At 44.9% G+C, this 15,074-nt stretch overlaps 1 protein-coding gene across 1 annotated transcript; it reads right to left on the reverse strand.

The window, feature by feature from the left end:
• Nucleotides 1-1,997: 1,997 nt before the first annotated feature.
• On the reverse strand, nucleotides 1,998-9,697 carry CLN5 (CLN5 lysosomal BMP synthase). The gene is made up of 4 exons (XM_054628295.2): nucleotides 9,190-9,697; nucleotides 6,367-6,532; nucleotides 4,970-5,195; nucleotides 1,998-3,184 (listed from the first exon to the last, which is right to left on the reverse strand). The coding sequence occupies exons 1-4, from the start codon at nucleotides 9,312-9,314 to the stop codon at nucleotides 2,673-2,675; spliced, it is 1,029 nt and encodes a 342-aa protein (XP_054484270.2). The 5' UTR covers nucleotides 9,315-9,697; the 3' UTR covers nucleotides 1,998-2,672.
• Between the last annotated feature and the right edge of the window lie 5,377 nt (nucleotides 9,698-15,074).

Below are 15,074 nucleotides of genomic sequence, written 5' to 3' on the forward strand. Positions count from 1 at the left end.
CATTGTAGTACAGAATGATTGTATATTTTTGCCCTCAAGTGCAATGTGCATCAGAGCAGGGAGCAGGACCAAGCACAGTCTGAAGTGATGAACAAGTCCTGTATTCAAAGTGTGAGTAAAGACAGAGTGACAGTGACACAATGCCAGACTTATCCTTGAGCCTGGCAGTCTGGACAGTGCCCTGGTTCCTCCTGTTGGGCAAGTGCTAATACCACCCGCCTGTGAGTAAAATAGGTGAGATCCTACCTATTGCTCCCTGTGTGACTTTCAGGAGGAGGCCATCCTTAAGTGTTTGAGGTGAATAGGTGGTTTTCCATCACAAGCAGATCATCAGGTGCACAGAAGCTGTGACACCTAATGCTTCCTTTTTAAGTTTTAAAAGTGTCAATTTTTATGGATCTATTCTGGGCTTGTCTAAACTTTGCAGAATTAGCCTATTTATCACCTCTCTAGTTTTTTTGGATCTAACTCTGTAGGCTGAACTCAAGGAGTGTGGATTCTACCTACAAGAGAGCACTGCACTCAACAACTTCAACTGCATTCCAGTGCAGTCATTCCAGTTTAACTGCAACAACAGCACCTCCTTCAGGACTGCAGTTTGTACTGGTGGAGTTTATTCCCAGCCAGCTGCGCATTCAGTCTGAACAGTTAATTAACTGTTAACACAAACCCCCCCCAGCTGAGAGAAGCAAAGAAAGTGAGAGCTCTCTCATAAATACTGGCCTCAGAAGGAACTCATGTATGTTATATAAAGGGCAGCTCCTGCATTGGCAATTAGTACCTTTAAAGTGAGGATAGTGTTCAAAGTGTGAAACAGACATGTGAGTGGCATGGAGCAATCCCCACATCACTGCCAGTGTGATGTAGAAGCTTGGTTCTGTGATCCTATTTCCCCTGCAGAGCTTTGAACAGTGGTTTGTGATGTTGAGGCTTTTTCCTGGGAAGACAAAAGTGGGTTTAACAACACTGAGGGTTTCAGAGACATAAAACCATGCATCAATTAGAATGTAGCTGCTGTAGATGGGCTTGCTGCAGCCCCTTTGACTTCCCTAGAGCCTCCTGGACTACCTTCCTGGTGGTGCTGGGTGGTGCTTGATTGCTGGCTGGGGTGAAACCATGACAGTGTCTTAATCTAAAGCTGAGCTCAGTCACAAGGGCCTGTGACTTTGGCTAAAAAGACTCAAGTCTTTCAGTCTGTGGTAAAAGATGAAGTTTCACCTACCAGCGGAAGTAGCAGCTTGAAGAGAGGTGTGCTCATCCTGTCATTCTTCTCCCATTACCTCTCATGCTCATCCCATTACATGATAATGCAATTCAACTAATTAATTGTAGCGACCTTCTGAATACAAGGGTAATTTTCTGCAATTCTTATTATTTGAATCCAAGCACTGTGTACTCTCCTCTCTGGCTGCAGCAGGGTATTAGCTTGGCTCAAGCCAAATGAAACTGCGGACTTCCGTTCCTGTGTTCCTGCTTGGCCACAAGGCAGCAATAACTTCTGCAGGAGCACAATTCATCCCACAGCTAGTTTAAAAAAAACCATCCAAGTGAGCAGTGACCACTTGGAGATGATTACATTGCTGCAGTTGTGGTTTTTTCAGTGTGCAGGCACCTCAGTAGTTTGCAGAAAGCCAGTGTTCCTCTCACTTTGGTTCCTTGGGTTTAAAGGGAACTAAGTAGATGCCAAAGTGCTCTAAGCTGAGCCTGGAACAGGACTCAAGGACAGCAGAGCTGGCACAGCACCACTACTGCAAACATCACAGCCAGCAAGAGGCTGCAGTCACATTTTAGAGGCAGCTCTGTGACAAGCATGGATTTTTACCTCCAATGTTGATGCCCCACAAGCTGTCATTACCTCTTTCATATTAAGATTTCTATGCTTTTAAAAAAATTTGAAAGGAATATACGCAAGTTCTACAAAACTGACCCAACTGAAGCCTCAAGTAGACTTCAAGATAGTAGACTGGTAGAACACTGCAATTATGCATGAGTCAACATCAAGGCAGGCAGTTTGGCTTTTATCTGTGTCACAGAACACACATGAAACTGAAGAAAAGCCATCTGTATGGTGTTTCCAGTGCAGCTGAAGGAAGCAAAGTGGTGAAAAAGCATCACCCATGCCATCCTCCAGTACATTCACTGCCCCAGAATACCAGAGAATAGTTCATAGGCCCCAGCTCTCCAAACCAGAGAACTACAGGAACAGCAGTGTAAGGCACATGTTGAAGGAACTGGACACATCCAGACACTCATGTTGAGCGAGTTAGTCCTTGTAACTTGTGTCCCACCTCTGCTGGTGGCCAGATGCCATCTGCTGCCACGTGGCCATGCATGCAAAGAGTCCCCGAGCCAAGAGCAGGCAGCTGCCTCCCCATTCCCCCTCTGGCACTGCAGAGCTCAGCCAGAGGAGCCACTGCAATCTCCCCTCAGGCAGCAGGGGCCATGCTTACACAGAAGCTGGCCAGGTCAGAGATGCTGAAGCACTCATGAATGTGTTATACAGGTAGTAAGAAAAAAAATGCTGAGTCTTTCACTTCGTACAGCAAAGCTTTCCCAACACAACTTTTACAGTCGGCAGTGAAACATACAACCCTTTCACATCATCATGGTAGCACTCCAAAATCCTTAAGAATTTTTTGCCATAAAGGCAAGTTTTGTTCTTCAGTAGACCGTCATATACCAGAGGATGCTTTGCTTCCAACAGGCAAAGGGACCTCTTCATAAATTATTTTGAGATAAGGAGACTTCATAGGTAAAAACCAGTATTCCAAGTTGTAGAAGAGGTAAAACTGATGATTCAAGATAACACGATCAATTATTTTGAAAAGATCCACAAAAAACTCTCTGACACTCTGATGAGGTTTAAATGGATTGTAAAAGTCTCTTATAGCTGCTGCCAGTGTCTTGTTTCCTTGTGGTCCAAAAATAGATGTTTCATTCCCCAAATAAATAGGTTCTCCACTGAATAAAATTATGCTTGTGTAGTTTGTTTGTATCTTCCTAAATACAGCTCCTAAGTCAGCTAGTTTCTGGTAGGTTCTCAGTATAAACTTGGAGCACTCATAAGAGTCAAACCACACTGTTGAGTTTTTGTCAGGACTTGCTTGAACTGTCCAGGTCTCGTAGTAAATGCCAGTCTCATTGTCGTATTTTACCCATTGTGCCATTTCATTAAACATGGTTCCTGTAAGAGATGAAAGTAAGTATTGCAGACATCAGGTAACAAATGCAGAATTCAAAATATTTTCCATCTGTTTAAAGGTTCACCTGCCTCCACTGCAAAAGTTTACCTACACTACCTCACCATACAGAGACACAAGGTTTAGGTCAGAGGGGCAAGGGAAAACCCACTAAATAAACTACACTTACATGCAGATTATTTAAACTGTAATTCCTTTTCCTGATACTTTTCCTGCAACTATGCCAGAACATTCTAACACCAGAGAACATGACACTTCTCATTTTGCATTATCCATGCAGACAAACAGGACAGAGGTAGTACAGTCTACAAGAGATGCTGGAAAAATGCTCACCAGAACAATAGACATTTCTGCACTTCAAGTTTTAACTAAATTCAAAAATTCAGAGCAGAAATTTTCATGTTTCTTCACAAAAGAGATGCAAACTGAGACACCATGCTGATTTAGCACAGCTGGAAAAGCTGAATTGAGCCAAATTATGGGTGGGATGTAAGACCACTAAGATGGGATGCTTTTTGCCAGCTCTCTGAAGGGAGCAAGTTCAGCTCATGATGCTGTTCATCTGTGCTTGCATCCACTCACCCTCTTTGACTAGAAATCTGACAGTTATTGTGAAATTCAGACAACTGAAAGCTCTCAGAAATGCTACTTCCTTGAAAGTTTCATGGAAATGGAAAGCAAGAAAGGTGAGGAACTGTAACTATGCCTCCATGAGGTACCAGTATAGCCTCCCCTTTCTTGGGCATCCAATAATCCACAGAGAGAGGAAACATGACAAGTTTCCTAGCTGTTTGAAAAATTTTAATTTGGTATTCATACAAAAGAATCCAACTGTATCAGACATCAAATACTTCAGTCACAAACTACAAACTCATAGGAAAGCAGCTCCACTTTACTTCCTTGTTTAAAGAACTGCCTACGATGTCTTAGCAGCACTGGAGAGATGATGCGGAGACTGAGGCCAGCAAAGCTGCTAAGGGTGGAAGTGGGCACACACAAAGCTGTAAGCTGACTCTCCACTGTGTCTTTCACACTGCACCAACTTCAGAAACTAAGCAGTTTTCATCACTCAAAAAGTAACTCTCCAAGTCCTCAGTGAACTTTGTTTGTAAGTCATTCACTCTATTGCTAGAGCAATCAATCAGATTTATGTGAATGACCTTTTTATTTTAGGATTGCAGTGATCAGTATACAGCAGGAAACTCTTCTGGTGATCACCTATGTATTTTGAAGTGTAAGGCCTAGGTTTGTTCTACAACATATGACAGAGACCTATTACTGGGGACATTTTCACAGTTTTTAGGACACATAATGAAGGGTACAGAAATAGAGATTAATATTTTTATATCTTTGAGATTGTTTCTAAATATGCCTTATTTGTTTGCTCAATAATGAACATGTTTTCAACAGTTTTTCCATCTCAGCAGTCATCTGCCACTTCACAATAGAAGATTTTGTTTTGGTGAAGCCATCTGAAAAGAGCCCATAATGACTCTGTTTAAGCTGTTTTGCTATTTTTACACTCAAGAGACTCAAGTGTTTTTGTACAGCAACACCAAATGACTCTCACTTAACAACTCTCCAGTGTGAATTGTTCAAAAGGCAGCAGCCTCATGCTACTTTCTGTATTCAACAGAGTGTCTGAAATCAGCATCATTGACTAATGCTGCAAATAACCTACAGAACATAAATTAAAAGATACTGCTTTACAGAAGACAAGGCTGACTCTATATTTTGTATTAACATTATCCAAAGCCTCTAAAATGTACCTGATATTGTGGTCACAAGAACCAAAGTTCCATTTGCCTTCCAGTGTGCATCATCTATTCCTTCATAAAAGCAGGCAGCTCCCTGGTTACACCAGAATGGTGCATCCATGCCAGGCCGCAGGTGTGGAAATGTGCAGTTCCCAAGTTGGAAGAGCTCATACCACTCCATAGTGTAGTTTTTGCCTGTTAGAGAGCTCTTGAAACCCACAGCATCATGCATAATTTTCTGGAAAATAAAAAAAAACAAAGAACCAAACAACCAAAACATTGATTTCATAACAACTTCAGCTTGACCTATACAGAAGGTAAGATGCTCAGGAGCTGTTCTGTAACAGGGTGAGAAGAGGGAGTTCCTATAACATCTTGAATTCTGTAACACTGAAGCACAATACACCAGATTGCATGACACACACACACTACTATTCAGAGCATCATGCTGTCTCAGTGGTTGTCTATCCATCCATTGTAAATTCTGTCATTTGGAAGAAGATACTCAGTGGGAGCTCATCATCAAGACTCAAGCTGTCTTTTGAATCCTTAACTTCATGGGGGTATCAGAAAAATAAAGAGCAGAACCAAGTTACCAAAACCAGTTCTTTCTAATAAATGCCATAAAACTATGATATAAATACTTCATTTAAAAGCTGCACAGAAAAACATAAATCCAAACTTAGTTAACAATTGAGATAACAGTATTTGAATCTATTCCCATGTCTAACTCTTTGTGCTTGGTTTTGATGCACTAGCATTTCTTTACTATTTAGGAATCATGCTTTGAAGATTAATTTTGCTACTGCTATAACTATAAATATTACTAAAGCTGAGACTTCATGTTTGCATGATTCCATGAATGGAGACTTCAATCCCATACTCATCATAACACTCAAGAAAGAACTGTAAAAGCAACCAACTTCTCATGATCCACCATTCTGACTGTTGGCTGTCTGCTCCTGACAGATACCAATGTCCAAGCAAATATGTGAGACTTTAACAAGAGAAAAATTAAAACACTAAGCAACTATTTTACCTGATATAAGGGGATGAATAAAGGTATTTTCTTGATGTGGTGATAGCACAGAAGAAAAGACATAATCCAAGAATAATCCAAGACATAATGGGGTGCATACAAAGCACTCATTATGCAGCTACAGGGGGAATGTGTTCAAACCCACCAACGATGCTGGTCATGCTCTTGTCTTTAGCTGAGCTGAATCCTGTACATTTTGTTTGAAACTCAGTGGTCTTTGAGTATCCGCCCTACAGATAGCCCAGCTCTAATTGTGTGCTCTAATATTCTTCCATACAAGCCTATCCCAACCTTACAGCTCCCACTCTTAGCAGCTCCTGTTAAATTCAGCTGAATTTGTCATTCTAACTTTGTTAAAAAGTCACCTTACCAAATGTCCTAGCAGGTCCCCGTACTTGAATTCCCATACTGGAGCCTGTAGTCGATAAACTTCAATGACATCCTCTTCTTTCATAAGTGGGATGGCAGAGCCAGTGGGACAGAAGGTGTAGCGAGCTTGGCAGTAAGGATCGGTTTTGGGACGGAAATCAAAGCGCCTGTGTTGAGAAAGAGAAGCACACAGAATGACAAACACAGCTGGAGTACCTGTCATGGCTTCCTAAGGGGGACAGCTTACGTGTCCAGCACCCCTCAAGACAGATTATGTGACCCAGACACTGCAACAATTGGAGTACACAAGTTCATAAGGCTGCTGGGGTGCACATCTGCAGAAACAGGACTTCAGGACTTAACGCTCACAAATGGAAGTCATATTGTACTGATCGTGAAGGAGTGGAAATAATGTGGATTACAAAGGGTGACATACCAGATTAGAGACACACAGATGCTGAGTAATGCATAGTTTGAGATCTGCCTCAAAAACATTCTCCTGGCAATTTATTTACATGGGGATTGACCAATTTGCTCTTGCTATTCTATAGTAAGAGGTCCCCAGAACAGCTATTTTGACTCTACAATATTGCAAAGTCCAGAAAAATAATTAATCCCTCTATGCTAATTTAGATAAAGAGGTCTAAGAACGTTGTTGGAATTGTTGTTTCTATTTCATTCCTATCAAACCTCAAAAACCAATTCACTTCCTTATCACACAATAGTCAAACAGCAAAGAACCTTTTTGACAAGTGTAGGGGAAGTGTGTGGCCAGGTTTTGGTAGCAGGGTGGCTACAGGGGTGGCTTCTGTGAGAAGATGCCAGAAGGTTGCCCCTTTTCAGGCAAAGCCAATGCCAGCCAGCTCCAGGATGGACCCTGCACTGGACTGGGCTGAGACAATCAGGAATGACAGCAACACCTTTGTGATAACAGATTTAAGAAGTAAAAAAGTTACTGCACCAATGTAATTGTGGCCAGAGAAGAGCAGGGTTAGAATATGTATGAGGCACAGCCCTGCAGACACCATGGCCAGTGAAGAAGGAGGAGCAGGAGCTGCTCCAAGAGCTGGAGCTGAGATTCCCCTGCAGCCTGTGGAACAAGCCCATATTAGGGCAGGTGGATCCCTTAAAGGATGCTTTGACCCCACAGAGCAGGCTGCAGACCTATGGAGAGAGGAGCCCATGCTGGAGCAGGCTTCCCAGTAGGACTTGTGACCTTCTGGGGGACCCCTGTTGGAACAGACTGTGCCTGAAGGATTGCATGAAAGAGTGACCCATGCTGGAGCAGTTAACGAAGAACTGTTGCCTGTGGGATGGACTCAGGTTGGAGAACTTAATGGAAAACTGTCTCCTGTGGAGGGGACCCCACGCTGGAGTAGGGGAAGGACTCCTCTCCCTGCAGGAACAGCATCTGATGAAATGAGCCTGACCCCCATTCCCCATCTCCCTGCAGCACGAGGGGGAGGAGGCAGAACCTGGGAAGGAGAGAGTGGTGGGGAAAAGGTGTTTTTAAGATTTATTCTACTTCTTATTTTTATTTATTCTGCTCTTATTTTGTTAGCAATACATTCAACTAATATCCCAAAGCTGAGTCTGTTCTGCCTTGTGATGGTATTTGGTTAGTGATCTCTCCCTGTCCTTAACTTATGAACCCTCAAAATACCTTGCTGTATTTTCCTTCCCCACCCACTTGTGGAGGGGAATAATGGAGTGACTTTGGTGGGCACTCGGCATCCAGCCAGGATCAACCCACTGTAACAAGTCTTCCTGTTCCAAGTTCCTTTAGAGTCACTCCTGTATTTTCCTTAAAACAACACTCCTATATTCCTGATACCATGACAAATTGGCATGCACAGCTTGTCCAGATCTTGTCTGGTTAGCCGGGGGCAGGGGGGGAAGAAAAGAAAAAGAAGGGAAAAACAATCCCCAAACCCTAACAACTATGTCTGAAAAAAACATAGAGAAAACAAAAACTTAGGCCAACCACACATTCAAGTCCTATTTCTAGCTTGCACACCTTACATTTTCAATTACCCCTTGCACTGCATGTGACAAGAAGGTAAAGAGCATGTTAAGAAACACTGAAACCCCACATTTCTGAGCATCTCACACCAACAGGATTGTTCTCCAAATCTGACCACCCCAAGGCCCAGTCTTGTAATTCCTCAACTTGCTGGAAAATCCCAACAACTCATGACTGCAAGACCAGCTCCTTCAGGCATCACCTGACACAAATTTAACTGCTGGGAATTGCACAACAAGCTCTCAAAATTTCAGGTGTGCATTATTAAGCTGCAGTCAAACATTGCTAACTACTCCCTTTACAAACAGCAAACCCGCACAAAATACACAATTAAGCGTAATGCTTCTTCTGAAGAGGCTCATTTCCTCGGCACGGCCAAATCGCTGTTTTCACAACACAACGCGCAGTTGTGGCCCAACACCACCAGGAATTCTGGAGGTCAGGCAGCTCTGGAGCAGCGATTTTGTACCGTTTCACTTGTCACGAAGCATGACGTTAAGTTAAATTTAAAAAGAAAAAAACAAACCCGTACCCCGATTTCCTCACCACCACCTTTCCTGTGGGCATTAAGGAGCGTGTTTAAAGCGGGCAGTCATTCCCGGGGAGCCAATCCCTCCCGCTGCAGAGACCAAGCGCAGCTCTTGGCCTGGCACGGCACCACGGCAAGCCGAACACGCCAAACACCGTGTCAGTGACCACCACCCCGAGATCAGAAAGGGGAAGCTTCGCACGGCCTCTCAGTCTAAGGCGCAGAGAAGCAGGAGCAGCGCGGCGCGGCCGAGGCCCGGGGGCGGCACTCACCTGTAGGGCACCGGCCAGCGCCGCCGCGCCGAGCGGGGCTCCCCCGACACACGCGGCCCCCACGGCGCCAGGAGCAGCAGCAGCCACAGCGGCGGCAGCAGCCGGCAGCAGCGAGCGGCGCCCATGGCAGAGCCGGGCCCGGAGCTGCGGGGGAAGCGGCGGGGCCGGAGGAGGCCGGGCGGGAAGGGGCCGCCCCCGCGCCCGCCCACGGGGCCGGGGAGGCCGGCGGTGCCCGCCGAGGCCGGGCTGCGGGCAGGGCCTGACCGAGCGGGGGTGCTTTTCCTCCTCCTCCCGAGGGAAGCCAGCAGGGTGCAGAATCATCCGTGAGAAACGTCACCCGGCCGAACTGCGACTGAGTTTTCTGGAGGTCCAAGGAACTACATGTCGCTATCGTTCGGATGGAGCAGGGATCATCTGAACGTTGTCTTTTCACGCATTGCTTTGGAGACGCGTCAAGGCTGGTGGAGGGTCTGGAGCACAAGTCCTACGAGAAGCAGCTGAGGGAAGTGGGGGTGGTTCGCCTAAAAAAAAAGGAAGCTCATGGGGAACCTTGTCGCTATCGAGCGCGACACAGCACAAAGTACCACGACTCCATCAGAAGGGTGCAAGAGAGATTTATTATAGCAACATGTTGCTTTTATACTTTTTCAAGATATTTACATTTATTTAACAGACACATTCACTGCCCATTGGTTATAAGAAAGAAATAAAGTTCTCAGTAGGTGACCAAGGAGCCACGTCATTCTGTGAGCCAGCAAGAGTCCGTATCTTTTAACTTTCTTTCCTTCATTACGTCGCCATGGTGAGAACCTTGGTGTCTTCCTCAGGAGAGATACAGGGCTTTCCTTTATCTTCAGGAGGCCTTTGCTGGCTCACAAGAACAGCACAGAATGTCTTTCATACAAACCTTATCACTTTCTAGAGCTCCCTGAAAGGAAGTTGTAGGTCGAGGTCGGTCTCTTGTCCCAGGTAATCAGTGACAAGATGAGAGTAGTTTTAAGCAGCACCAGGGGAGATTTAGGTTGGACATCAAGAAGAATTTTCTTGACAGAAAGGGTAATTGGATATTGGAATGGACTGCCTAATGGAGTTACTGTCTCTGAAGGTATTTAAGGACAGACTGGATGCAGCACTGAGGAGGTACTGAGTGCCAAGTTGTAGTTGACATGGGGTGTTACCATAGCCCATGATAATCTCAGAGGTTTTTTCCAACCTAATTGATTCTGTGATTCTGTAAAAGGCACATCAAGTGCCCATCCTCACACCCAGAACCTCCTGAGGGGGTGACCTCTGGGCCTGGCCCTGGGATGATGACGTGAGGGTTCACCAAATGGCAGAGAGGCTTTTGCTGTGATAAACCCTGTAACCCTGAGCCTCCTCAGACTGCCCAGATGTCTTATCTGAAACTTTTCAGGGCTTCAAGCTAAGTCTGTATATCTGCCACCCATTTCAGAACACTTTTTCAAATCACAACACTTTACAGGACTCATATAGCATTTTATTCTCTCATCTTTATGGTAATGGTGAGAGCTGTCTTGCAGATGAACTAAGAGAAACTGTGAAGAGAGGTTTGTCACCAGCATCCCTGCAGAAAACATAGCTTTTTCCAGCTCTGTAGAGTCCAAAACTGGCTATGCTGGTATCAGAGTCCAGGAGGCTAAGTTTAGTAGTTGGCATCCAGATGAAAACACTGGTGTGTGTTACTCACTGGGTAAATAATAACTTGTGCTGTGGACTTTTGACCATCAGGAGCCAGAAAAATATCCCTGCTCATTTCTTGTGAGCCCCTAAAGAACAATCAGTTGTCTAGTCAGCACTGTGCTAGGCTGTATGTTCAAACAAAACTGCAGGTGGAAAACCCTGCATCCTTCATAAAAGTGCAGGATAGGCAGCTGCATATCAGTTTCAGTAATGCTGGGGGTACTAAAGATATTCAGAAAACCTTAAAACTTTAAATTTCAGCAACATTTCCTTATCTCACTTCCCTGCTCTCTGATTCTATAGTTTATTTTTAAAATCCCATGCCATTCAGCACTATACATTAATTTAATTCATGCTTACATAATCAATACATACTTACATTTCCATATCCCATTTTAATCTCATGCATGTTAATTGTGTCCGATTTATAAAATCTCTGGGCTTATTTGTTAGAAAATAAAGTGTGCCAGTAATCATGCATGTTTCATACCTTGAGTGTAGTGCAATATACCAGCTCTTTAATCTGTTCAAAAAGATATGTGTTTGTTTGGAATATAGCCATAATTCCTAGTGCTAGAGATTTAGATGTGTAACTCTGGAAGTGCTTTATGAAATGAAGGAAGGCTAATTTATTCCTTCTTTGAAATCAGGATGCAAGGAAGTAAAAAGGCATAATGAAAGTGCCATAACTGCTCACTAGCCAAACTAGAAATGCAGTGTGAACAGGTTCTTAGACCTCACTCAGCATATGTTTGCAGTGTGGACTATTAAATCTCCACTATGTAGATGCTGAAGGGGTTGATTTTTTTTTTTTTTTAATAGCATTTTCATATCTCACTTCATCACATCCCACAGGAAACTTTTGCAGCGAGGAACTGGTTTGGTTCTTTTTTTTCTCATGCAACCTAAGTTATGCTGTAAACATAGAAAATAAACCACCAATATATTTATGAATAAATATACTTGAGCTAAAAAGACATTGTCTAGTTTATTATGCAGAAACATGTCAAATTCTCCATTATAATCCCACAGAGCTGATCTGCATCTTTGTCCAGTAACAGGCTTTGAGTAAATACTGAAACTGGCTACAAAGATCAAAATTTTAGACCTGACAGGATTCCTAAATTTTTCTCATTTTCCAGAATATTTTCTTTTTTGATTAGTGAAAACAACACACAGCAGATAAAGCTAAAGCTATCTGCTGAAAGCACAGCAGATAAAGCTACACATCTGGCAGCTTTACCGATCACAGGGGGTTTTTTCCCCACTCACACTGGCATATGTCAGCTATTGAGTCAGCTGGACACATACTGAGAAATACAAACATCACCTGAAATCATGCTGAAGCTGCTCTGAAAGACAGGAGTTCATCAGTCCGAGGCACAATCTCTGCTTTTGAGGGGTAAGAAAGGAATTTTGAGAAAAGGGGTCAGAAACAGAGCTCCTGGGCTCTACACTTTGTTACATAGCCTGAGATGCCACCTGAGCTGTGAGTTGGGCTAGGAGAAAGCTGTGTCTTTTTCTACAGGAGGGGGGAATGACTGGGCTTTGTAAGATACTGCTAAGAGTTCCCCTCAGGATCTCCTTGACCCTGGCAGCTAGCATGGGAGCTGTGCTTGGGGCAGATGTGCAGTTCAGCAAACATTGGGATTACAGGGCAGCTTCTCCTTTGTCTGCTAGCTTAGGGGGCAGGTGATGGAAATTATCTCTTTCCAAGCTGGAATTCTAGGGGGGGTGTGCTGAAGCTTGAAAGATAGGATGAGGGTTGGGATGAGGATGCAGAGGAAGTTCATCATGAGTTTTAAACTGAGATGAACCCTCTGGGATTTGCTGCAGGGTAGGGATGAGTGAATTGATGAGTCAGCTGAGTGCCTGTGAAATACAAAGAGCTGTCCAAGTCAAATTTAAGCTAACAGCTGTCATCAGGCAACTAAGGCACCTCAAAGCAGGATTTCCACCAGAGAAAACATATTTCTCAAATCCTGGGCAGGAGGAAAAAGGCTGGGGTCTAGGGCAGAGCTGTAATTCAATCCCTTGAAGTCTGGAGGAGACGGTACCTACTCTCTTCCCTTCAGGGTGTGCAGCTGGTTGCTCAAGGTCTGATAAAAACTTGTGAGAAAAGTCAGAAACTGCTTCTGTTCTGCTGAGACACCTCAGAAGAGGCTCCCTGCTCCTTTCCTGGTGAGCTGCTTTTAAGCCAAAGCTCCTGCCTCCCACCTGAGCTACACTGCAGCCACACCTGAACCCAGCTGTGTACCCCACCAATGCAGACCCAGTGCATTGATCATTCCAGCCTTGCATTTGCCTCATCACCATGGATTTTTCTAGTGATCAGACTCTTGGTGGAACCTCACTGCTGTTCAGTTTCTGGAAGGGAACAGGCCCATAGTAGTGGCTGGATCCAGCAGCAGCCCCAGATACAGCAGGGTAGAGGCTGGGATTACACTACCTGTGCCAAGGGCAGTTTATAGGATGTGCAGGAAGAGTGACCCACACAGGATGGAGAAGAGTCCTCCTAGGGCTACTTTGGGGTGACAGAGAGCTAGGGCAAGGCCCTGTCATGAGCTGGGATGAAAACATGGACCTAAGACACAGAGGGTCATGAGAAGGTCACACAGGCAGGGCAGGGACACGGCACGAGCAAGCTGGAGCTGGATCAGGGAACAGAGCTGGCACAGAGGTGTGAAATAGAGAACCTGAAGTGGGATAGGACTATCATATCCCAGTCAAGTCTAGGGTCCATCCAGGAAAAAGGACCACCTATAATATGAATCTGAGATCCATCTAAAAGACAGGGCCAGAAACAAGACTGGAGATGAGGTTACTGACAATTCAGGTCCAGGATCCATCCAGAAAGACTAGCCAGTAAGTCAGGTCAGAAAGGAGCAGGGAATTGTAGTCCTGAGGGTGCTCATTTCCCTAGCTCTAACATTACCCCCAGCCCTAACACACAGCAGAGTTTGGGACAACACTCATTTCTCCAAACATGCATTGAGCTTAAACTCCTTCCACGCAGAAGATGCAAAGAAGAACTCCTTCTCAAGCATAAAGATGATTCCAGTGGGATTCTAGCTCTGCAGACTCTCAGTGGGTTATGCTGTAATGCTCAATCCTAAGAGGCAGAGTGTGGGCTGTGGTGTAGACTGAGCTGAAGCCCTACACCCGTTTGGAGTAAACACTGCCCAGCAGACAGGAGTCTGCCCTTCAGCAGGAATTTCTCTATCCTGGCCCTGTCCTGTTCCAGAATCTCCCTGTCCATCATGCCACACAGACTCCTAATCAGTATTCAACTGAATGCATTTTGCTGCAGGAAAAGGCTCTGCTTTCAAATGTTGCTTTTGTTCTGCCCAGACTGCTCACTCTCACATCCTCTGCAGAAAACCCATACTCCAAATTTTTGGAAGACACTTTAAATTCTTCTACAAAATCCAGCTTTTCAGTCCTCTGGTTCAGCAGAAGAGTAAGTTTTCATTATTAAACACAAGCTTCTTATAAGAGAGGCAGCTCATGAGAAACGAAGAACCAAGAGCTGAGAGATCTTATTGAACTTCAATGCAGATGATCCCTGGTGTGGCATTTGTGTGCACAGTCCTAAAGAGGAGACATGGGATGTATTCTTTCCCTTTTGGTTCATTAAAGCAATGCCCTAAGGAACTAAGTGGGAAGAAAGTTTCGTTTGCTCAAATACCTCAGTTTTCCCTGATAAAGTGGAGCAGCTCCTTGAAACCCGTCATGAGGTTGAAAAAAGGCCTAGGTGGGGTCACTGAAACAAACAGCATCAGGACCCAGCAGTACCGCAGGCCTCTAACCAAACTCCACTTTTTTTCTTCGGCTTTCAAACCAATTTGGAAGCCGGTTTTCATTACACAGTTATAGCCTTAAGCGCAAAACAAACCCAGCAAACAAAGCCCACCTCACAGGCACCCCCTGAGGCTCAGCGAGGCCGGGCACCTTCGGGACCAGCGACAGGGCGGCGCGTTCTGCAGCGCACCGAGGTCACCGTGCGGCACCCGGCCGTCACTGCCCCGCTGCGGGGCGCAGCCGGGCCAGCCCTGAGGCCGAAAATATGTCCGAGCTCTAAAATATGTTTTGTTTAAAACTAGAGACACACGCCCCTTGCTTTCCAGATTTCCTCATTTATTTCCCGCCCCGCCCGCTCGTACGCCGGCGGAAGATGGAGCCGG

This window comes from Agelaius phoeniceus, chromosome 2 (assembly GCF_051311805.1).
Source record: "Agelaius phoeniceus isolate bAgePho1 chromosome 2, bAgePho1.hap1, whole genome shotgun sequence".
NCBI classification, from domain to species: Eukaryota; Metazoa; Chordata; class Aves; order Passeriformes; family Icteridae; genus Agelaius; species Agelaius phoeniceus.